The sequence below is a fragment of the Astatotilapia calliptera genome, chromosome 20 (genome assembly GCF_964374335.1).
Source record: "Astatotilapia calliptera chromosome 20, fAstCal68.1, whole genome shotgun sequence".
NCBI lineage: Eukaryota > Metazoa > Chordata > Actinopteri > Cichliformes > Cichlidae > Astatotilapia > Astatotilapia calliptera.
This window is the reverse complement of record NC_137441.1, coordinates 34,500,531-34,525,057: the sequence shown is the minus strand read 5'-3', so window position 1 is coordinate 34,525,057 and position 24,527 is coordinate 34,500,531. Positions and strand designations below refer to the sequence as shown.

General features: G+C 38.8%; 1 protein-coding gene across 2 annotated transcripts; it reads right to left on the bottom strand.

Annotated features, from left to right (window-relative positions):
- Positions 1-1,248: 1,248 nt before the first annotated feature.
- stat6 (signal transducer and activator of transcription 6, interleukin-4 induced) lies at positions 1,249-23,982 on the bottom strand. 2 transcript variants are annotated; one of them, XM_026153659.2, is made up of 22 exons: positions 23,609-23,982; positions 14,264-14,409; positions 13,989-14,133; positions 13,590-13,670; positions 12,394-12,562; positions 10,693-10,793; positions 10,280-10,428; positions 9,516-9,632; positions 9,234-9,401; positions 8,271-8,358; positions 8,063-8,185; positions 7,800-7,892; positions 6,139-6,342; positions 5,970-6,064; positions 5,756-5,889; positions 4,118-4,267; positions 3,961-4,021; positions 3,837-3,881; positions 3,193-3,228; positions 2,947-3,009; positions 2,356-2,442; positions 1,249-2,253 (listed from the first exon to the last, which is right to left on the bottom strand). In XM_026153659.2, the coding sequence occupies exons 2-22, from the start codon at positions 14,395-14,397 to the stop codon at positions 2,226-2,228; spliced, it is 2,271 nt and encodes a 756-aa protein (XP_026009444.1). In that variant the 5' UTR covers positions 14,398-14,409; positions 23,609-23,982; the 3' UTR covers positions 1,249-2,225. The 2 variants fall into 2 exon arrangements, with proteins under 2 accessions (XP_026009444.1, XP_026009443.1); XM_026153658.2 differs by having other exon boundaries at positions 1,423-2,253; positions 3,961-4,024.
- Positions 23,983-24,527: the final 545 nt, after the last annotated feature.

Here is a 24,527-nt window from a genome sequence, read left to right as displayed (position 1 = left end):
AATTCTTATATTTATACAGCAATCGTCATATAGTTAATAACACACTTCTCACTCCCAAACGAATCATTTCCATAAACAAATCAGATGAGATTGTGTACCTCGAAAGCTGTAAATCATCTGTCCGCAGCTGCTTGTACTGAAGAATATTTTCCACTGTGCAGTGATAACTCATGGATCTTGACTTAAGGGAGAAATGACCAATTTCTTGTAAATAAATTCAAACAAATGTTTTTGACTATTTACAGAAAAAGTGAAATTTTATTTGTCTCCACAGTGAAAGACTATAAGGATTGTAGTAGTATCCCCAGGGTGATATAAACAAAAGTCACTCCACAAGATATGAAAGGTTAAGTATACATATAACATCTGTTCTCAACATCCAACACACACTGTTATGTGATAACATGCACAGCACTGGCAGTGACGATAGGTAGTGCTAAACTTGTTGTAAAAACATCTTTTATGGGAATGACTGGTTTGGGTTAACATTCAATGCATATAAAAACAGCCATAATAAAATTTAAAAAAAAAATTAAAGCTCGGACAAGTGAGAAAACACTATAATGTGTCAGAATTACCGTTAGGTCCATGGGCGTTTGCACAACAGCACAATGTTTGTAGTTTTGCATCTGTACTCCACCCCAGGGGTTTCTAAACCTGACAATCAACATGTGATTGAAGTGCAGATTTTCAGCTTTAATTCAAAGACTTTATCAAAAGTATTGCATTAAATGATCAGGAATTACAGACTTTTATAGAATATTACATGGCAAACCCTCTGCTCTCATCTAAAATGCTGCAAAACAGTTTAAAATAGTGTTTCACATTGCAAAGGGACCCAAAGCAAACTGCTAAAGCAACCCAAGAGTTTGTAAAGGCAAAGAAAATAGGCTATACTTCAATGGCCAAGTCAACCACCTGATGTCATCCCAGTACAGCACGATTTTCCTTCCTGTTAAGTGCAGAAATCTTAGTTTATCTAGTTATTTTTAAGCCTCTAAATGTCAGTACTTTCCCAAACTGTTAATGCAATATTTTTGTTACACCCCTCCATTTGAAGCTACAAGTCTACACTTCAATCACAACTTGAATATGTGATTTAAAAATCCCCCATGGTGGTGTACAGAGGCAAAACTACAAAGATTCTATTATTGTCCAAACGTCTATGGATTTAACTGTCTGTTTTCCTGAACTGCTTACTTAATAACATTATTGTTGTGCTTGAAAATAAAGGGAAATAAGGGGAAATCGGTTTGAAAATATATTTTTACTTTGACTCTTCTTTGGTATTTTTTTAGTATGCTTGGGCCTTAAAAAAAACTTTAAAAAAACACGCACAGTGGCACAAAGTTCGTTGAAAACAATAAAACTAGAACTACTAAGTATCAGCTGACATTAAACAAGAAATTGTTTGATAGAAGAGAAAACACAAAATTGAATTTTTAATTGACATACAGTAGATCTAATATAAACTTTGCCCATCACCCTTCATAACTTCTGACATTTTGCGCAGTCTGTCAGTGTTGTGACAGTCTCACAGTCACCACTGCCAGAAAAGGTGTTTATTCCTTAATGAGTATTTACCATGCGCTATATGCAGAGACTAAATGAATAATATACTGTGAGAAAAGTGAAAACGCAAAGGGTTACATACAATGTATGACTAAAATAGACCAACATGCAATATACTCCAAACACTAATAAAACAAAATCCCCTGGTGTCTTAAAGTCCACTGGCCAGCAATGTCATGTGCCCTTGCCCTTTTTATACCCGCTGTCACACTTATAGCCACTGTTGGAAAAATGCTATAGTCTGTACAGTAATCCAAATCTTTTCCTAAATACAAGCAAAGAAACACACACACACACACACAACAGAAGAGAAAAGAAAAGCAAAAAGAAAAGACATTAACAGACCTGCCACTAGGCAAGTTCTTGTTGACATGCACACAAAGGCACAGATGGCTGCAAAAAAAGCATTTTTGTTCTGGTTTGTTCTCAGTTTTACTTTGGATTTAAACTGATTTTCTCCTCTTTCTTAACATGTTGAGCCCCAGACAAATCAAGTTTGTCTCAAAATCTTCACTGGTCGTAGTCCAAACTTTAGATGTTGAGAGTCAAGGAAGAGAATCTGCTCAAATGGTGGCACGTTTGTTACATGACACAAGTCTGGCTTCAATCTCTAGCCGGCTTCTTCTTTGCACAGCCCACAGGAAGACTCTAGATTAATCGAAAAAGTTCAAATCTGGTAGCCTAGAAAAAGAGAGCGCAAGCGTAAGATGTTACTGTCTAATAATCAGTCACCATTGCAATGGATGTCTTACAGAAATTAAGCCAAAAAAAAAAAAAACGTACATGGGTTCCAGGCCAGGAGCTGTTGTTGCACCATCTATTATTTCATCAGAGAACTCTGATGAGTTGAACGGTGACGGGAACTGTTGCCTGAAAGAAGAAGCAATAGTTAAAAACCACAAAAATAATAAAAATAATAAAAATACGTATAGACCGCAGAAATCCACGATATAGATTCACAGATAAATGTGCGATGTAGTGAGTCCATGAAAGATGAAGCAGGAATACACGCACATGTATAGATGTTTATTTCCGTGGCACCGTTTAATGTAAATAAAATGTTTTCACATTTTATTTACATTACACAGACTGTCAAGTAGCATCGTAAATGTGGTACACAACAGTGTGTTTCCTGTAGATATGCTGTTTTCAAGACGCAATAAAGAATATTCAAACAAAGTTGTTCACATTTCAATATTTTTTGTGCCCAGAATCTGAATATCTGATCATTTCTGATAATTTATAGATATTTATGTTGAAACAGGGAGTGCGTGGTACGGAAGTGAAATATATAGAGTTATCACATTATCACTGGTTAATATGAACAGATTGCTCTAAATGAGATTAAAAAAAATGTGTAGGCTTGATACTTACATAGAGAAGCTACTCTGTGAGGTTTCAGGCCCTTGTACTATAGGTGCTGGGGCTATAGGCTCCCTGCAAATGTATGTAAAATGAAAGGTAAGAACACAATGTGAAGCAAAAGGAAAGTCCAGATCAGTAGAAAAAAAAAAACAGTGGGTCAATCAGTTATTTAAAAGAAAAACACTGAAAGATTTAAATTAAGTAATTGGTGTGGATGTTGAGTATAAAAGAGAAATACATAAAAGCAACACTTACACATTGAAGCTAGAGTGAAGCGAGGGCATGGTATCCCTGGACATACAAAATAAAAGCACATAATATGAAGTGTAACCAAAGTCCAAGATAGCGAAACAAAAAAGGCAAACAGTCCAACAGCACAGCTACTGCAACATTATCTTTTCTAACTATTAACAACAAAAACAAAATGAGACATGAAATGAAACATGATCTGTCATAACTGAAGTATATTTTCTAGATTTGAAGCTTCAGTGCATTATGGCATTAAGCATAAATCAGGATGTTTAATTACACCACCTAATGTGATATTTATGCCACACCTACCTTAAATTAACAGTATTGTTCATTACCATTAATGTTAAAATATAATTATTGTTGTTATCGATGAACCTTCAAATGCACTGTTTTATAAAAAAACATATCTATCTATCTAAAACTTCAATAACTTTTAGCTTTAAACACTAAAATGTTTGTGTTTTCTTATTTTCATGACAGATGACCTCATAGATTTCATTGTAAATATAATTGTGACTATAAATGGGTAGCATTGGCAGCAATTACACCTTTCATGTAATTGCTGCCTGTGCTAAATGACTCTTCCTTAAATAGCAGAGCTGGTGGTATGGAAATACTGTACCAAAGACTGTACAAGTGACACTCACATGTTGAAGGAAGATGGTGTACTGGAAGTTGGGCGTTGGGCATCCCTGCACACATAAAAAGATACACACACATACACATGACATGTTCCCTATATGTATTATTTTGTTATGAATAGATCCTTACATGCCGACTTTAAGTTGGAGAGACACAGGGATGTAACCCTCGTTGGTGGACGACGTAGGCTCTGCTTCAAACCACAAAAAAGAGGTTAGTTTTTTACTTTCACTTTCTTTTCCTAAACTGAGAACATATGACTGTCTTTGTACAGGACAACCATTACCTGTGTAGAATTTTCTGAAAACGTCATGTTTAGGAAATTCAGGATACAGATACGTTATGTGGTCAATGTCGCGGATGCGGTCCCCGAGGCCACGGATCTCAAGATCTCTCTTGGTGAAAGGCTGGATGTTTTGGATTTTTTGTCCCCCATCTGGAAAAAAAAGTTTGATCTGTCACGTCATGTTTATAACCGCCAATTGCAAAACGAGTCGAAATGCAGTGTAAAATGCAAATATTTTACTCAAAAGTACTGGCTGCCAACAGTGCTACCCCTCAGCCTCCTAGTAGATGCACCTTTGGTACAAATTTGAAAACTGTAGGTGATTTTCTTGAGGTCAAGGTCACTGAGATTCAAGCTTGTCAAAGATTTTTAGCAGGTGCACATAAGGAGCTTGGAAAGAAAGTGAATGACTTCTTTAAGTTTCTTGAATACATTTCACCTCTTATCACCTCTTATGTTCTACAACCAAAAGGTGGAGAATCTCAGGTATTTCAACCCTAGTTGGGGTTATCTCTTACGAAGGTCACTGACCCACTTTTAATCCCATCACAAGGTAAAAGCGTGGGTCATTACTGACAGAGATTTTGGGTGAAACCCCTGTGAGATAATGCCTCACCCTATCATGTGACCTTTTGAGGTCACCTGAATGCAAGATGTTCTTCTTGCACTTGCACTTTGGGAGGAACACCCTTCAGTATGAAAGGGAATCAGGAAAACTAGTGGACCACCTCTTGCTTTGACATGAGAGGCAGACAGGCTCAACATAGAAGAGCAGGTGAAACCACTGTGAGAACTTGCATTATGCTATCACGTGAACTATTGAGGTCACCTGAAAGCAACATATCAGTGAAGCTTGAGACTGCATAGTAGGTGGCAGAGAGTTGGTGTCTTAAGCCACCTGCTCTGTTTGATGGTTGTTCACAGAGAACACAGATGCCCCTGTTTCACTCCTCTTTCAAACCATCTGTCTTCTCTGTCCAAAATTTAAAAACTGGCATCCTCGGAAGAGTGGCCTTTATCCTTTAGGTCAGTGTTCATTTTGACAGCAGATTTTGCTTTCGTTTTATTCATAATCTTTTGACTAAAATGTCATTTAGTTTTAGTCATAATTTAAACATCTAAATTGTTTTCAGTCTGGTTCTCGTAGACTAAATATCATGGAGTTATCCTAGACTAAATCTGATTTCTGTGTCTTATTTTCCCTGACATTAAATGTGAAATGTGGTCACATGTCTGCTATTCTCTTATAACATTTTGATACATTTTCGTGAGAAACAGGGAGCACCTGTTTCTTGGCAGCAGATCAGACGTGTGCATCGAACCTGACTCCACAAGGATTTAACGATTCAATCACTTCCAAAACTTGTCCCGCCTATGTACACAACTTAATTAGTTCTGATTGGATCCCATGACTCAGGAACATTTTCATCGTGTTTTTATTCATCGACAAAAGTGTCATCATAGTTTTTGTCGTCGTGCATTAGTTTTTATTTAGTTATCGTCTTATTTTTGTTAGGAAAAAAAAACAAGTTGTTGACGAAAACTATGATGGAAATTATTAGTCAAAGAGATTAACATTGCTTTAGGTGCTGAGATAACATTGAACTGAACATTAACCAGTGGTCTGTCAACACTTACTTTCAGTAGCAGACACATAAGCGATGGTGATGCCTCCAATTTCCGAGTCACTAAATCGAAGCAGGAATGTTCCATTGGGCCTGTCTTTGAGAATCAGGTGGAGATGCTGCTTCCCAATAAAACCAAATATCAGCCTGTTGGAGCAAAACACTGTAAGCTTTTTTATCACAGGCTATTGACATTCACTGGTGAAACAGCAGCAGAATCTTCCTACCCTTCGCTCCAGTAGGTCTTCAGGTGTTTCTTGGTCAGCTCCATTACTCCCTCAAACCACTGCCAGAAGGTAAACGGTCGACCTGGGAGAACCTCCTGTAATGTTGAAAGGCACCGTAAGATTTGTGGGTCAAAGTGACCTGTGCCAGCAAATATAAGCACATGCGAACCTTATTAAACTGGGCCCAGGAAACCATCATGTTGCTGAAATCCTCATTAAAGTCGGGCTTATCAAAGACCTTCTGTGCCAAGAAGTGTTGGTTGTACTGGTCCAGGTTGTGCTGCGTCCCAACCTCAGATGTAAATTTGCTGTTGAGAGTGTTGTACATCATCCTCCACGGCACGCGGTCCGGCACCACAAAGGGTACTCTGTCCTGATGGCAGTGACATAAAGGCTGATAAAGCGAAAACACTGATACACATATTTTTTTTTTAAATTTGTGAGGGGACGAGTAAAACCAAATTTAAAATGGAAAGAGAAAAAGGAAAATATATAAACGCACTATTATGGATGTTAAATGCAGACTTTAGAATTTTGGTGAACTGCGTTTATTCCCTCATGATAAATGTCTGCTATTTATTTATGTTCTATTTTTATGACATTTCCACTTTCCCACACACGGGCTCTAGGGACACTCAACTCTTGCCAAGTTCAGGACATTGGGTCAAGTGTGTCACTGCACTCATATTTTTTCCACATGACTGCTGCCACACCTCTTATTTAAAGTTCAAGTTCAATTTTTTTTGGGCAGCACGGTGGCACGGTGGTTAGCACTGTTGCCGCACAGCAAGAAGGTCCTGAGTTCAATTCCACCATCAGGGCGGGGTCTTTCTGTGTGGAGTTTGCATGTTCTCCCCGTGTTTGCGTGGGTTCCCTCCGGGTACTCCGGCTTCCTCCCACCGTCCAAAGACATGCAGCTTGTGGGGATAGGTTAATTGGATAATCCAAATTGCCACTAGGTGTGAATGTGCGAGTGAATGAGAGTGCGAATGGTTGTCTGTCCCTGTGTGTTGGCCCTGCGACAGACTGGCGACCTGTCCAGGGTGTACCCTGCCTCTCGCCCTATGACAGCTGGGATAGGCTCCAGCGCCCCCCGCGACCCTGAAAAGGATAAGCGGAAGTGAATGGATGGATGAAAGTTCAATTTTTATTTGCCACATGCAGTGGCAGGTTGCCCTGCAGTGGAATGAACCCCGCCCCTGACCTTACACACACAACACAGACATCACATGGGGATGCAAGTCAGAGAACGGTTGCATTACAGGAAAAAACACTGAAATATACACTACAATGGGAAAGTACAAGAGGAAAAAAAGAGACCTCTACTCATGCTGGGCTGTAGGAGGCAGCATGAGAACAGGAAACAAAAAAACTCCTCTGCACAGAAAGCACAGAAATGTCCACAGTACAACATTATAGAGCATGTGACCAGCAACAGGGTTGGGTAGGGGATGAGGAGTAATCCCAGGCAACACAGCAGCCATCCTGCCACTGCGCCGACTCTCCAGCGCGGGCCCAGACCCGCCTCGTGTTCCCAGGAGCCAACAAGCATCGAAGGCATAAAGGATATGCTGTTAGCTGCTGCTTCTGCATTTGTGCATTTTATAAGCAACAGTCACCTCCTAACAGCTGCCTCTGTGTTTCTTCCACCGCAAGGGGAAGTTGATATAATGCCTCGCCAGTCCCTGCTGAATTCCAGTTCAGGGGTCAAGTCGAGAGTATGAAGCACATATTGTATGTTGTAGCTTTCAAACACTTGTAACAGCAGAAAAGACAAGCTGCAATACTAAATGTAAAAAGGAAAAATCAAAAGAAGAACTTCACACTTACTCGCTCAGAAAATGCACAGTCCCATATGATGGTGGCCACAGCATTGTTGTCTTGACTGCCGTGAACAATAACAACCACTGGCTGAGAGATCACCTGTAATCAGACATGTTACGTTACCCGACCCCTTTAAAGTCACCATAACTACACCGTATGTGTGCTCAGCATGCATTCAACAAAACAGATCATAAGTTAGCAAAACAACTCAAGTCAACTGTGTAATGTGAACTGTTAAACAACAGTCAGAATGCCGGATAGGGTCAAACCTGTATCCTGTACGGAGTCTCACAGCCTGTGATGTTGATCTCTGAGGAGAACAGGAGGGCAAATTTCTCCTCTGTCACAGACTCTGATCCTTTTCTGTCTGCTCTCTTGATTTTCTTGATGGACTGTTAAATCAAAAACAAAGTTTGCATTTCCCAACGATGCTGAACGTCAATCAAATATGAGCTGTAAATGTAAACCCGCACATACCATGTTTCTGAAGTTGGAGCATGTGCTCTTGGTGGCTGCGTTGTGTTCTAGGACGGCCGAATTGTTGATGAGTTCACCAACATTATCACTGCAGGTAACATCATTTTATTGTCAGTTATTTCCTCATACAAATACTGGATAGTCAGTACCTTGATATTAACCACTTAAAGTTTTAACCTCTGTAGTTAATTTGATTTAATTATGTGCTAATCTACAAGATGCTAAAAAAACAAACAAGATCGTGACATACATCCTGCACAGCCTCAGATCAAATTTACACAGCAGAAATGCTTGTTGACAATATGAGGTGTTCAGTGTTAACTAATAAATCTAACCAAACAGCTGACTCTGTTGTTAATGTTACTGTAGATAAACGCTACAATTGTATAGTTAGGCTTACTCACACCTTTGCCTTTCAAGTAAATAATAAATGGTTGCAGCTGATTTCTGTTATGTATCTACATTATTGTGTTAAAATAATGTGGGAAATAATTATTTTAAGAATTTTGGTGATTTTAATTTAACTGTGAACACAACATTTAAACTTTAATAACAACACAGCAAATAACAGGAGCTTTAGAAGAGCTTTGAAAGTTAGGTGTGAATGTTTCCTGCCAATTGTGCTATAAAGAATAAGAAAACATGCCCATAGTTTCCACACTTCCGATGTGGGGAAGATTGCAACATCAAGTACATGTTAGATCTTGTCCCATGCTCTGTTTGCTCTGCACAATTTTCTGCAGGTTCTTTGTGGCCTATTTGCTCTGTGTGGCACCTTTGGGGAAGCAGACACGCAGACCTACGCCTCTTATGCATCCATGACAGAGACAGAGAGCAGAGGAGAGACCCAGCGATGGAGCTTGATCACAGTTTTTATTTCTTCCCTCACAATTTGCCACAGTGAGGATATTCTGTCAAAGTGTGAGGGGATTTCAGATTCCAGCCCAGAAACACACGACTCACCCATGTACATTTGCCAGGTTCCTGGCCTGTATTTCATTAATGATCTGCGCCTTCACCAACACAGGCTTCCCAGGAGCTACCTTCTCTCCCAGCAGATATCGCACAGTTGTGGAGAACTTTGACTGTGTCTTTATCACCTGTGGGGGCTGCTTGTCCACTATAAGAGAGCTGAAAGGGTTACAGAGTTAGACAACTGTCTTCTTCTTTTTAAAAAAGGTAATAAAGTGATTCCTTTACACTGCTGTTTGTGAGACAAGAAAGGAAACAATGGGACTGTGCTACCTTTCAATCAAAACCTGCACAAGTTGTGACAGCCCTTCCTGGAGCTCCGAGGTCAGTTCCCCAGTCAGCATCAGCTCTTGTCTCAGGTTTCCATTCATCCCAAGAAGCTGCTCAGCCCTAACAGAGAAAGTATAGAAAGAAAGCAAAAACACAAACACCCAAGCTGGTAAAAAATGCAAAATATTTGTTTAATAACTGACCAATTTATACATTTATAATTCATACAGTCATTCGCCATCAGAGATTTTTTGTCTGTGTTAAATAAGCTGAAATCTGATGGAGTCATTGGAGTGTCCAGTAAGTGGTGGTAAGAATTGGTAAGTATTCAAGAAAGTGATTACAGTTGATCCTGAGGAGGGATATAAAAAAGGACTTGACTCTAATGGTAGATTGGAGATCACCAAATTCATCCAACTGCAATCCATCCAAAAGTTCTAATAATTCATATTTGAGCAAAATGAAGACTGAAACAACAGATCAAACCAACTGCCAGGCCGACTTTGCTACATCTGGATACTGATCAATAAAGTTTTCAAATAAATCCAAAAATCACTGAAAATATGCAGACTTCAAAAATCCATCTCTTAAACGAGAGTGCGGTATGTTACTGGATTGTGTGCATAAAGGTGCCCTCTTTTTAGTGTTAAACTTGGAACATAAAAACAAGTGTGTCAAAGACACTGAATCATGGGTTTTAACCAGGACGGCATAAACCAATACCACAAAGGCTGTGAGTACAAACAGTGGAGTGGTGTGCAGCTCACCAGGTCTGCAGGGGGCTGAGGTTGTCATCAAAAGGAAATCCTATGGCTGCTTTGCGCTGCTCCCACCTCCACTCGTTCAGCCTGTTAAGAAATCGGTTCTGGCAGATGCCCAGCAGCTCCATAGACTCCTTCAGCAGCTGTGAACGTTTCTACAAAAACCAGAATCCAAACACATTGCAATTTGATTATTAACTGAAAACAAGTAATCAAGTAATAACTGTTTATCTATTAACTACCAGTATATTTAAATGAGCTGAGGAACATCAAAAAATCAAACAGGTTTAATTAAACGGGATGAAGATCTCGTCTTGTTCTTTGGTGTTAATAACCTGAAAATTTCTAAAGACATTTAGTTTAACTTCTCTCGAGGATGCCAGTAATGTTGATGATGGTAACATAAGCCCTTGGCTCACCGTGGCCATTGCTTGTATATTGTACTCCAGCTGTTGGATGTGAGTCTGAAGTTTCTTGATTTCTGCATTTGCAGAATCAAGTCCATTCTGCTGGAACGACCCTGTTAAAACAAGAAGCAACATGACATGTCGAGTCTTTCCTGCATTGTTGGGAAATGCTGCTTTGCTTTAAGTTAAATAATAAAATGGAATTCCTGTGCTGTACGTAGAAAACGGTTTTTTTTCCCTCAGAAACAAGCTTTCTGGCAAAGAAAAGATTGCACAACCTAAAGGTGAGTTTCTTTTGACAGACTGACTTTTATGTTGGAGACCTAAAAAAGGGTCACAGAGGGTTGGAGCCTATCGTAACTATCACATTGCAAAAAGTGGGGCGCACCTAATGTCTAATGTTTGAATTATGCCTAAGTGAAAAAGCCACATTGTAACCCCACTCAACACCCCACTTATTCAAGTTTGAATGTACGCGTTTGAAAAAAACGTTTGCATAATGCTTTCTTTAAAAAGTGTAATTTCAGTACGGCACATGAGTACAATCAAAGGGTTTAACTGCATATGTGTGTTCATTCATTCTGAAAAACTCTTGTTTTTTCTCTTTTGAATGTTTATTATCAGTCATTATTAAGACAAAAGTATTTTTATCCAGTTACTTGAATAATAAAATGAATAATTGATAGATTACTCTATTACCAAAGTAACTATTACTAAAATAGCATGCAGCCTGTTTCATTTGCTCCAACTTTTTCTTACTTTTTTCTTTGTCCTTTACTTCGTACTCTAGACTGTTCAGCTGTTTTAATAGCTTTCTTATCAGAAATATAGAACAGATCATTTCCTTAGGGATTAGTATTCTGATTCTGATTAATCAGTAGCTGCAGCCCTACAAACAAAACAACCTTGTGGTTCCAACAGCTTCACTGCTTGAACAATTAAATGCATAATAAAAAATGATATCTAATCATACTTCTTTGAGAACATCATGCAAGTACTGTTTATGATGAGGGTCAAATGACCAACATTAAACAAAAAGCACCACCTAGAAATCCTTTGGTAGTGGGCAGCACCTCCTCTATTGATCATTCAGTTTTATTGGGTCTTCAAAAAGTGAGTGAGTGCTTCACATTTGATCTTACTACATTAAGTCTTGTATATAATTAGACAAAGCTTGACCTCAAAAACGGTTTGACACATCAAATCAGATAAAGATAAAAATAAATATCACTAGCAACATCCCCAGACAATGGGGTTAAGGTATCTAAAAAAAAACAAAAAAAACGCCAACATCCACGTAACTGTGCCATCTCTACTTATTCTGCTTTGAAAAATGATAACATCTGCCACTTCCTACTGAGCAGACCAGCTAGCGCTCCATTCGCAGCACCTGGATTTTTTTAATTCATGTCGCCGCCAGAGAATGATCTTCTAAATAAAGTTTTTATGAAAACTCTTTCTTTTTCAAGCATTTAAAAACAAATCCTCCAAAAAAATTAACAAGTGGAATTAAAATAGCTGAACAGACTCAGAAGAAAAGGAAGCAGACAATAAAAAGAGATTATGATTTAACCTTGAAAAACAGGAACTCTGTTGATGTAAGCTGTATTTTTGCCGTTGAAGTCTTTTGGCAGTTATTACTGCGCTCTGACTGCTTACGGTATCTAAGGCATGTAATCATTCATGTACTGCTAAAGGAAAACATGCGTTTACCCTGTGAGTGTGCACTCTCAAAGTTTTGCCTCTCCCAGTTAAGCTCCTCTTGTATCTGGTGCATCTTTTTTCGGATCTCCTGGACTTCGAGCACCTTCAGGACCAGTTGGTCCACGTCCTGCTTGGACATATCGTTCGTCGGGTACGCTGGGTACTGTGCAGGGGAGGTCTATAAACAGAAAAAACATTAAATGGACTTGCAAAGCACCACAGCTTGACCTTTTTTGCTTTTGTGGGGTTTTTTACACAATAGTTTACACAATTAAACATAAACTGTATCTGGTAAACACATCAGCTTCACCTGGTTCCCCCTGAGATATAACCTCGTGGCTTGTGACTGCCAGCTATCACCAGTGTATTTTTATAAGGGTCGAAGTAAACTTGAAACAATGATGTCTTGTGGGGATTTCTAAGAAGAGCTAAGCTGTTTTATGTTGCAATATGACATATTTGGAAATGCAAGTTAGATTTGATCAAAAACACAAGTATCAGGTCAGCATGAATTATGACTCATGACTCATTTTCTTTTATATAAAGAAAATAATGTTGTTTTTTAAATAACTACACAAATTTTATTGCCACTCATTGCATAAAACCAACGCCTCTTCTGGTAGATAATTCCTCTACCTAACAGATATGAAGTTCATTAAGGAAGATCTGTAATCAGACACCTATCTGCTTTCGTGGGTGTTAGGCTGTTTTTCTGTTCTTAAAACCGCTCGCTCTCACTACCACTTTCCCACACTGTCAATCTCAATAATGAAATAGTTACTCTAGTTCAATCAGAGCCAATCAGCCTCCACTTAAATCTGTGCTCTCTGCTTCCTCCCCCCATTTCCACCTCACCAACTTGCCACACCTGCAATAACACTGTTCCTATTGACAGACTCAAAGATGCTTTAATATCAAGGATTTGAACTGTTGCTACTACTGGGGATTTACGTTTCAGCAGGAAATCTATGCAGTGGGTACGTTGTAATCAAAAACCCCTATGAAACCCTAAAATGTAACCACCCTGGAAATATAACAACACGTCTGAATAATAAGGAATAATAATCACAGTATCAACATAAGGACGAAAACGAGAGATCGCCAAAATAGGCAGAATTGAGGTGAGGACGTGGAAAAACTTGAGGGATAAATACGTTTGCCTTTGGAAAAAAACTTTAGTTAGACTTAACATAAAAGGGACTTACTCCATTTATCAGAGCCCTCTCCTGCCTGAGGAGGTCTCTGACCATCAGTGCAAACTTCAGTGGCTGCTGGTGAAACAGTTCCTGTAAAATAAGCAAATAATACCACTAATTATAAGTATGCAATGCAATAATGAATGCAAATGATATCAAAGACAATGCATTCCTAACATGTATGTTGTAGCAGCTTTAAGGAAGTTTCTAAAGTTGTCATAAAGTCTACCAAGGTTTTTGCATTCTTCAGAAGTTTGAAGTCCAAGCAACAAATGCTGCAGAAGGTTGAAAAATCTAAACAGGAATTTCTGCAAAGGTGAAATTTTATGGGTGATGGTAAAGCCCATAAACTCAAATAAAATGTCACTTTCTTTTTTAAAAAACTGATAGTTTCTTTGGCTTTATTACCATGTGCCTGCTCATCTGCATCAGCTTCATCTTCTCGACAACATTGGCATTCTGCTGAGCAACGGATTGCATCATGCTGATACCCTGGTCCAACAGAATTTGAGCTTGACTCTCTTGCTCTACCTTTTCCTGTGAAAAGTCCTCCCTGTGAGAACACACACACACACAGTCCCTTATGAATAAACACATGCAATATTTATTAAGAATAAACATGCATAATGTGTATATATAAACTATACAAGCATGTACATGTACAGTATGTGTGTGCATCATACCATCGTTGGTTCTCTATCCATTCAGATATGTAATGCCTGACTTCAATCGGGAAGGTGTTTGGTGGATAGAGGCTGCTGACTGTCTCATAAGGCAGATGCTGCAATATCTGGGTCATGTGGATCCACTGGGCCATGATCACGCAGGGCTAGGGAGTAAAAAGAAATTACATGTTTCTAACCTTTCCCATGACTTTTTTTTTTTTAAACACAGTGGAACTAAACAGCGCATCTTTCTGATTTAACAGCATATCAACATTGAGGTGCTCCTTCATTCACCAGGAGACGCTACAGTCTGTAGTGTTTGATTTGATTTTTTACTCTAGATGTCCATCCTGACACAACCAAGGGAGCTGTGCCTCCTCTGGGATCAGACTAGAGAGCTTTTCCTTGTTAGGCTAATGTGTTAACCACTGCTTTATGGGTCCAGAGGGAGAAAGAGAATACAGATCAAAATTATCTGAATGTTTGTCAAAGAGACAAGAGCTGGAATTTTTAGGTCAGCGTCACTCTTTATGGAGAAAAGGTTAGGTTTTTTTAATTTATCACCCAATATGATTTTCATCTCTATACATACATACATATGCAGTATGTAACACTGTTCGTGTTTTTATAAACAAGCCAGCCATTGCTGTGATACCCCTTTAGCCCTAACAACCATCTGTTCAGCCAACTCTGCAACATGTGCTGAAAGCAGGCCTGAGCACATTTAAACAATGAGAAAAAAAACTCTGAGCTGCTCTGTTGACACCATATTTTATTTCCTACCTATCACTAGTCGCCCTTCGCTGCATACCAGACAGCACATAAGCAAAACAACAGTAACTGTGAATCTCTGTGATAGGCCAGTATTGGTTGGTCATACTAAGGATCCACTGAATAGCATAACAAAGCAACAAATTGATTATTTTTAATTAATTTGTAATATCTGCAACAGATATCAGAGCTCAACTGCGCCAGTAGCAAACATGCACATACGCTGTTCATAAACAGTTTGCACAGCTGCGGAGATACAAATGTTTTTAAATGATCCTGCTGGGATCAACCAACTACAGTCTAACCGCACGCTTGTTTTTCTAAAGCTAACATGAAAGTCAGACAGTTGACCATAAGTTAAACTTTCCGACTGGCATGTTGATGAGCCGTTTGATTTTCACTGTAATACAAAGCCTTGCATATCTTTTGACAGTAATACTGTAATTATGTAAGTTGAAAAGGATTTCCTGATTCATTATTAATGTAAGTTGGTGGAAACATGAGTCACCTGTTGTAGGACCTCTCCAACAGAAATGATACGCTTTTTAAGGCGGTGTGACACAAGCAAGAAAACTGCCATTCCCGAGTCACGATTTCTGTTTTGTAACATTGAGCAACTTTTTTTTAAACTTTTGTATCTTAACTGACAAAACAAAGCATTGCGTAACAGCGTTTCCACCGAGCGAGCCAGAATTCCTCAAATCCAGCAACTATCACTCCACAGCTGCAGAGATTAGTGAGTGTGCACGTGTGTATTGAATTGCGTTTGCAGTGTTACATATTCACATGTATGTTTTTGCATTTTGAATAGCAAACTTTTGACAAAGTGCACTGCTTCAAGAGCCTCTTTAATATAAAAAAAACCCATCAATTTTTATTATGTTGTAGTCTCACATTTATCTTTTACTGAAAATGTAAAAAATGCATCATCTCAGTGTTGTGGCACTTTTCACCATGCTATCAAAAGCTTTGTCAAATATAAACAGCTTTTCAGATCGTTATCTTTAAAAATGCCAGCATGTTAAAAACAGTAACTGGCACAATCACAAAGGCAAATGTAGAAGTCTGTCTGTGTGCAGACATTTTGTAAACACAAAAACACAGCAATGTAGCAAAACACAGTAATAAAACCCAGTTTAAACATGGTTGTAATCTAAAAGCTTATCCGTAAAACTAACAGAATTGACTTGTTACCCGTTCCAGGAATCTAATTCTTCCAAGTCCCGGCATTCTTGTGGACGTTACGTTAATATGAAACACCCACGTAAACATTGCCGTAAATCTGACAAACCCCATAAAACCCACTCCTTCCCTATAAGGACAACACACACCACTAAGGATGAGTCATAAACAGCCAAAGGAACACAACAAGAGATTCAAAGCTGTTGATCTGATACAGACCAAATAAGATCCAGCAGTAAAAGTCTATTCCACAAAAGTGCCACTCCTCAGGTCACAGAATCCCAACATACTTAGGTGCCATGCATCATTACACAACAATGCAGCCAATTTTAATGTTCAGAAGAAACTTATCATGTTAAGAGTTTTAGTAGAGAGCAGCTCACTCTAACCCGACACGATCATTTAGTGACCAGTCTTTATATGCTTATGAAGACTGCAACTACAGATATGATGTTTGATTTCCCCACTTCACTCATGGTCGGAAAATGTATGGTAAATGTAATGTTGGATCCTGTTAATGCTGACACCAAGAAACCATCTATGAAGAGACGTTTATAACAGTAAAGGACTTTATAACTTTGACATAGTCCTACATGAATATGATTGAATATTACTAGTCAGATGATAGCAAATCGGTTGATGAATAAATGCACAAAGAAGCCGACACAATGTACATGTTTAATTTGAATTTTTACTATAAAATAGAAACAGCATAACAGAAATAACTTCAATGTACATGTGATTTCGTGTTCCTAGTCCCTCTGGTTGTGCTGTAACATTAGATTTGGGCAACACAGAACCCAAAACAGCTCAGAGGGAAAAACCCTACAGGCTGTAATACAGGGCTTTCTGCTCTTGTTTCTTGTGTTTTGACTGAACTGGTTCTAGAGCTATAATTATGTAGGTGTATGCAGGAGTATGAAAAAGACAATGGAATTATTTGAGTCTTTTCCTCTTGCGTTGGCCCTGTGTTTATATACTGGGTTAGGGCTTTTGTAACGTGGCTCTTTGTTGTAGCCAAAAGGCTGATTTGTTCGACAGTTTTCACTGTCAAGCAGCAGTTTATAACAAAGTTCTTATTCTCTCAGTTATCTAGAACCTTGCCGTGCTATACTTGCTATACTGGTTGGGTTAAAGATTAGACCCTAATAATGACTTTGTTTGAGTTTAAGTGTATAATCCATCACTATCTTAGCCTTTTCCTCTTTAAGCTGCTTAACAAACATAACTGAATTACTGCCAAGTCAGAGGGTTGCAAAATACAACACCGATGTTTAAGAAACAACTGTCGCAGTCAATCAAAGAATAGCATCATAGCATATTTGTCAGATTACCAATTCAGGCTTTTAGTGGTCTCTGCAAGTTCCTGCCCCTTATGTCACTAGTTTGTAGATAGACGTGGAAACTCGTGCCTGCCTGCCAATTCCTTGCTTTCTGTGCCTACATTTTCTGTCATTTATTTAACATTTTTCCATTAAAGAACACTAATCGGTTTGTTTTTTTCAAGACTGTGCATGTTTGTATTGTGTGATTACACAATATTATTATACTAGCGTTATCTCAACATCAGGAGCCTGCTGCACGTACATCCCTCTGATGTGCTGAACAGCTTTCCAGCATTTATCCCCTGAGAGTAACTCAGAATGATTAAGTTTCTCCTGTCACTATTTGGCCCCACAAGTTGACGTAGATGACAAAACTGCAACAGGTCCGGCTGAAATCGTTTGCCAGGCCAAATATTTACTTCCTATTTCTATGATAATGTCTAATATAGGCTAGATGTGAGTGGACGTGTCATATCATGGGAGTTTCCCCAGTTGGGAGGCGGGGGGATCTACAGTGTGGAACAAAGTTAAAGAAAGAGATCCCTTAAAATTGTCTTCTAACATGTAAACTTGCTCATATTATTCAATTCTACACAGATTATTTTATGGGAGTTTGCTTTTTCAAGCAAATCTTTATCACGTGGCTACAGTATTATTGTCTTTTCTGGTTGCATTTTCATAAAGTTACCCAAAATGTGCAGCATAGAGAAATCCCCCTTAAACGGGAGCACTGCATGATCAGCAAATGAAAACAGTAGTATTTATCTGACTGGCACGTTTGCTGTGAAATGTAACAATTTAAACGAGAATCCATCAGGACATGTTTTGTACTTTATCACTTTGTATTACTTTTCCATATTCATTATTATTATCAGTTAATGCATTATTCAAAAACCTTGGCCAGTGAAGGCTAGCAGTGTTTCACAGACTACGCTGTCTGCAGACTGCCCTGGTGAATTCAGTCAAAATACGAAGGATGACAGACGCACTGCTACACAGACACTGAGAGAAAAAGCATTTCTGCAGAAGCTCATTCGCATCTTGTTGCTGTTGTGTTGATGGCCAAATGTGTCACCAGGTCAAGGTACGCTGTCATAAACAAACAGTGCCATAAAAAAAACCTTTTATTTTCACAGCTCAACGCTTTAAATTGTGTAATAAAAACAAATATTCAGCTTTTCACCAGGGATACAATATATCTATTTTTTCTGAATAAACATTACTGGGTGAAATAGGGAAAAACCCAGACCTACCTGAAGACCTTCTGTTCATATCATTATATATGATAAAATCTGTTACGGGGTAGTCAAACCATAACTGGTCATTTTCCACTGGCATTCTCAGAAACCAATGTGGGGAAATTTGCTTTTCTTATGCGACTGTTTTGAACTCGAATCGAATTATATGACTAGAGAAAATCCTATGATTTGGCTCATGGGAAGAAGAATGACTCCTTTAAGCCTTTTCGTTAACTTCACTTTCTAAATACACACCCTTCCTAACACAATCTCCTACCACTGAGAGTAAATAAAGATTACTTCTAATTATTTCATCATTTCAATTCTAAATCATCCATTCAATTATTCTGTAAAATGGTAGAAAAAAACAAAACATCCCATAGAAGGTTAAAAATCTTTGGAAAATTTGTTTTGGTGATGAATTCAATTTAAGTCTGAAACAGCAGAGCGACTCATCAGTGATCCAAAGTACCTCCATATTTCAAAAACGTGTTGCTACTTTTTGTCTTAAACAATAGCAAATATAATATAATATAATATAATATAATATAATATAATATAATATAATATAATATAATATAATATAATACTGCAGAAAACACACTCAACCTTTACTTTTGGTGACTCATACATATCAAAAAAATTCTGACTAATAGTATGAGTAACTGATGAATAAAATCAATTGATTACTTGATGAGTTCAAATCAACATTCAATTCTTGAAAAGCAAAAGTGAAATTGCTGCTGAGTGATATTTTTTATTACAGTTTCCAGAAGATTCCTACGGATCTACAGTTATAACTATAACCATTCAGAAACAAATCCTATAAAACATCAAGATCGAGTCTAAATTTTGTTTGGCCAATGTTGAGAGCATTGCCAGAACTCGAGCTGCTCCGCAAGTCAAACTAGATGATTTCCTAACATTGTGCTTTATAACTGGTCATGCCATAGTAGAGTCATACACAAATGGATCCACGCATATCTAAAAGAGACAGAGAATCCCCTTGAAGCCTCGACATGTTCGCCATTTAATCTCTTAAGTGAACTAGTGAGTAAATATACAAAAAAACATAACAAGTAATGATTGATACTTATTTAAAAACATGGCGGGATATGAACAAATACACTGAAAGTAATCCTATACTGAGTTACCTAACACCTTTTATAAATTATCAGCACTTTACACCTGGAATGACAAGTGCAGTATTTCAGAGATAGTTTGGCGCAGGAATACGTGTGGTTGGTGATTTGTTTAATGGGAATGATTGTATTTCTTTTGAGCAGGTCCAAAAGAAATATGGAATACATCAAATGGATTTTTTTGCATTTTTACAGGCCCGTCACTTAATTACTTCAAGTTTTGATACTTTACACAATACAATGCAACTAGGACCCATGGAAAAGTTCTTTTTACATTTAAATGCAGATAAAAGTACTATAAGACAGTTTTATAATACAGTGTGACAGTGGCAGAGAAAAGGACACTAAAAAAACTGCTGGACATTATGAACAATGCTGGGCATCCTCTGCACACGGCCATTAACAACCAGAAGAGTCTGTTCAGTGACAGGTTGCTCCTCCCCAAGACAAGAACTAACAGACTTAAAAACTCCTTTGTCCCACACGCCATCAAACTGTTTAACTCCTCTCTGGAGGGGAGAGGGAGGGGAGACAGGAGGACAAAGGAGGGGGGAACAACTAAGCTGTAGTGCCTCTTCACCTCACTGTACAATACCTTGTGCAATACTTTTGTAAATAGTCAATGGTGCAATAGACTCAATACTTGAAATGTGCAATTCACTTGTATTTTTATTTTTATTCCTATTTATTCTATTTATCCCCTTCGTATATTTTATTTATATTTGTCTCTGTATTTATATATGTGTGTGTGTGTGTGTGTGTGTGTGTGTGTGTGTGTGTGTGTGTGTGTGTGTGTGTGTGTGTGTGTGTGTGTGTGTGTATATAATATTCTGTAACTGTAACTTCTGTCGGTGCTGTGCTTTTGGAAACCGAATTTCCCAGAGGAACCCACCCGAGGGATTAATAAAGTTCTATCTTATCTTATCTTATCTAATATTGGAAAACTTATCAGGAGTTGGGAGGGAGACCTCCAGTGTCATTGTGATGATCATGCCTGGAGCGAGTGCATACAGTCTGTGCATTCTTTATTCCTTAATAATAGATTTAAAGAAACACAATATAAAATTTTACATAGATAGTATAGAACGCCTACTTTTCTGAATAAAATTGATCCGAGTAGGTCAGCACAATGTACTAAATGTAAATCTGCGGCGGGGACCTACTTGCACTGTCTTTGGACTTGCTCAAAAATTTCAAAATTCTGGCTCTGTGTAACAAAAGAATTAAAGGGTATACTTAAAAGCAGAAAACAAAAAGATCCAGCTCAGTATTTATTGGGGCTGCCAACTCTGAACAAATTTCCAGATAAAAACAAATATAAACTACTATGTAAATTATTGTTCTTGGCAAGAAAATGTATTGTTTTCAATCGGATCAACTGATCAACTAATTGAAAAACCACCAACAATAACTCAGTGGTATAAAGAAATCTTTAGAGTCCTACAAATGGAAAGACTGAGTGCAAAACTAAGCGGTAATGACAATATCTTTTTGGATATATGGCGCCCTTTAATGATGGATTGGATTTATATAGCGCTTTTCAAGGCACCCAAAGCACTTTACAATTCCACTATTCATTCACTCTCACACACTGGTGGAGGGAAGCTACAGTTGTAGCCACAGCTGCCCTGGGGCAGACTGACAGAAGCGAGGCTGCCATATGGCCTCTAGCCAACACCAGTAGGTGAAGTGTCTTGCCCAAGGACACAACGACCAGGACAGAGAGCACAGGGATCGAACCAGTGACCGTCTGGTTACAGATGCACTTCCCAACCCCCTGAGCCACGGTCGCCTTACCTGACGATCTGAGTGAAATTATACAAACCCAACCTGCCATCGGCAGCCCCACTCCGATGGCAGGTTGGGTTTGTCAGGGTTTGTGACACAAAAACAAAACAAAAACAAACAAACAAACAAAAACCCAAAACAAAAAAACAACAACACAAAAAGCAAACCCAACCTGCCATCGGAGTGGAGCTGCCGATGGCAGGTTGGGTTTGTCAGGACAAATGTGTAAATGGGTGGTAGACCCAATTATTTACTATCTACCATACGGTATTAGTTTTATATGTCTCAGACTGCTTTTTGTGTTGTTGTTTTTTTGTTTTGGGTTTTTTGTTTGTTTGTTTTTGTTTTTGTTGTTTTTGTGTATCAAAAAAAATCAAATAAAGAGATATTTTAAAAAAACAAAAAACTAGATGATGGCAAATTACTTTCAAGATTTGTTTCTACATTACGTTCTGAAAAAGAAAAGTTCCAGTATACATACCAGCCTGGCAGACCAATATCAGCTGGCCAATACATCAGTTAGACTCTACTAAGGAGAATCAAAATTAGTTTTAAATGCTGAATGTGGCATTTCTTGTTTCTCAGCCTGACAGCTAACTTCACAACGAACTCAACCAGGACATCACAACGAAAGCATTTGCTTCCCCTACTGACCAAGCAAACCGTATCTTTTGAAGCTAAACGCCAAATCATCCTTTTTCTGATAAGTAAGGCTAAAGTTTCCTGTGCTTTAAGTGAGATCACCAAAAATTACTTCCCCAGCAACTGAAAAAATTGTGCACAAAGCTGAAGTATAACATGTAGAGTGAGCAAGGCCCTCGCTTTTGACACAAATAAGGAGAGATTTCTCCTCCAAGGCCAACACAGATTATGTTGTGTACAGCTCAGACAGACGCAAACATAAAAGCCAAGAAAATGCAGAAGAATGTAGGGAACAACCACTTTTCCATGTGCAAAAGCAGCTCCCTCTTTGCAGCTTATGCTTGGACTCTTTTGTGTGAGTGCAATAAAATAAAGGTTGTAGAGTCACACACAACAGTCACACAAATCAAACTATTTGATTTGAAAGAGAAACCAAGAGACTTCCGCTTGTTTCTTTCGTGTACTGTGGGAAGTAGTGGGGAGGACTCTCATGTTTCTAGGACTGCTAACTGATGGCGAGTTTATAGTGTGAATCATTTTCATGATTGTGCCCATCTGCCTGCCAGGAGCGCTGCCTTATCTCTGAACATTTGCAGGACATATCCTTGTCTTCACACAGCACCCATCAGCTACAAGGTGTGTGTTGTTTTCACAGCGGTGCCAGGCTGAACACTGGATCCCTGCCAGAGTAACTATCTTTAGTTATTCTAAAGTTATTTTAAAGACTTAAAGTGCACACTTGCACGCAATGGAAATGCTGTTTTACTAGAACTATAATATTTGTGAGATGTCATAAGATTACTGCACTAGATGATATGAACTTGATGCCTATAATTATTTCTGGTTCCATCCAGTATAAGTGTTGGTGCCACAAAAACGGCACACATTTTGGAGTAATGAGGGTACAGGATGAAACAGTTGGACAGCAAGGCATGAAGGGAGGGACTAAGGTGGCAACATTCATGCTGCCTTGATAATTACATAACTCCCTTCCACGTTTCGTAAAAGACAAGTATTTACCAAATACTTATTTATAAGATAAAAATATATTTTAAAAAATCATAACCACTATTTTGGTGTTCAAAGAAATAAAACGTGACAAAACTGCGCCGTAAGGCTGTGTTTAAGGCCAACGGACGTCCATCCTGCCTGTTGTTACACAAGCAAAACATGACAAACACTCACATCCATTACGCGCGATTCTAGGAACTGACACGGTTTCGTGGTGAGCGGAGATAACACCAGCAGAATGAAACAAGGCACATTGACGCTTACCTTCGGCTAAGTAGAGAACTCAAAACATTGAAAAAAAAACAATAGCTGCAGCTCGTCGCCTCTTCCTCCTCTGCTGGGCTTACGAGTCCACCGAACAGTCCTACAGAACGTGCCCTTCTTCCATCACTCAGTGTCTCGATGTAATGCTGAAGCTGAATTCGGAAAGCTGAGCAATACGCGTCGATAAAACAGAAGAAAACGGAACTTTCGGTGCCAGCCGTTCGCAGCAACTTTTAACAACGTAGAAACTAGGTTAGACTCACTTCCCTGTTACGCACGAACAGAGGAGCGCGCTTTATTTCCTGCCTTCAAGTTCGCACATGACCTGTGTGTACTGTGTGTTTGCAGTTGGACAGCTACCAGGGCTGCTGTATGATTCACAGCGAAGTGTTCCCAAACAGGAAAACTGCTCTTTTTTTCTCTTCTGTTTTTTTTAGTCTGGGACTCATGTCTGTCTCGTCATTGCCGTGGAATTTAGGCTACGTGAATTTTGCACTGTGTCTGTGGAAGACCGCGATAGGGGGGTATACTGCTGCCTCGGTATTTATCATTGCGCTGAAACAGAAACTGTAAGTGAGTGCAGTGGGCATGGTGAACTTCCAGAGAACGAGTCGTAGGCGGAGTAATGTTGAGTCATTTTGCAACATAATGCAGTCTGACTTCCAGTAAGGAGACACATGATACCATATCTGCAAATGGCAGTGCCTTCAAGAGGGATAACTTCCCAACGGTAAAGCAGAGGGAAACTTATCAGACTCGCACTATTCGTCAACATGAAGGATTGAACTTTCTTTGAGCTCCGTGTTCGTGGTAAACAGTGGCGTGTCTAGAAAATTTTGTTGGGGGGGCCAGGTAGGGGCACCGATTTGGAGAAGGGTGGCAGATTTAATTGGCAGATAATGTTTAAAAAAAAAATTCT

What these genes read in the sequence shown, in the direction of transcription:
- stat6 (XM_026153658.2), bottom strand. Translation starts at nt 14,397, where the DNA reads ATGGCCCAGTGGATCCACATGACCCAGATATTGCAGCATCTGCCTTAT. An exon ending in TGGATAGAGAACCAACGATG is followed by an intron (nt 14,134 to 14,263) that starts GTATGATGCACA and finishes GTGTTCTCACAG; the next exon opens with GGAGGACTTTTCACAGGAAA. An exon ending in ATATACAAGCAATGGCCACG is followed by an intron (nt 10,429 to 10,692) that starts GTGAGCCAAGGG and finishes TGGTTTTTGTAG; the next exon opens with AAACGTTCACAGCTGCTGAA.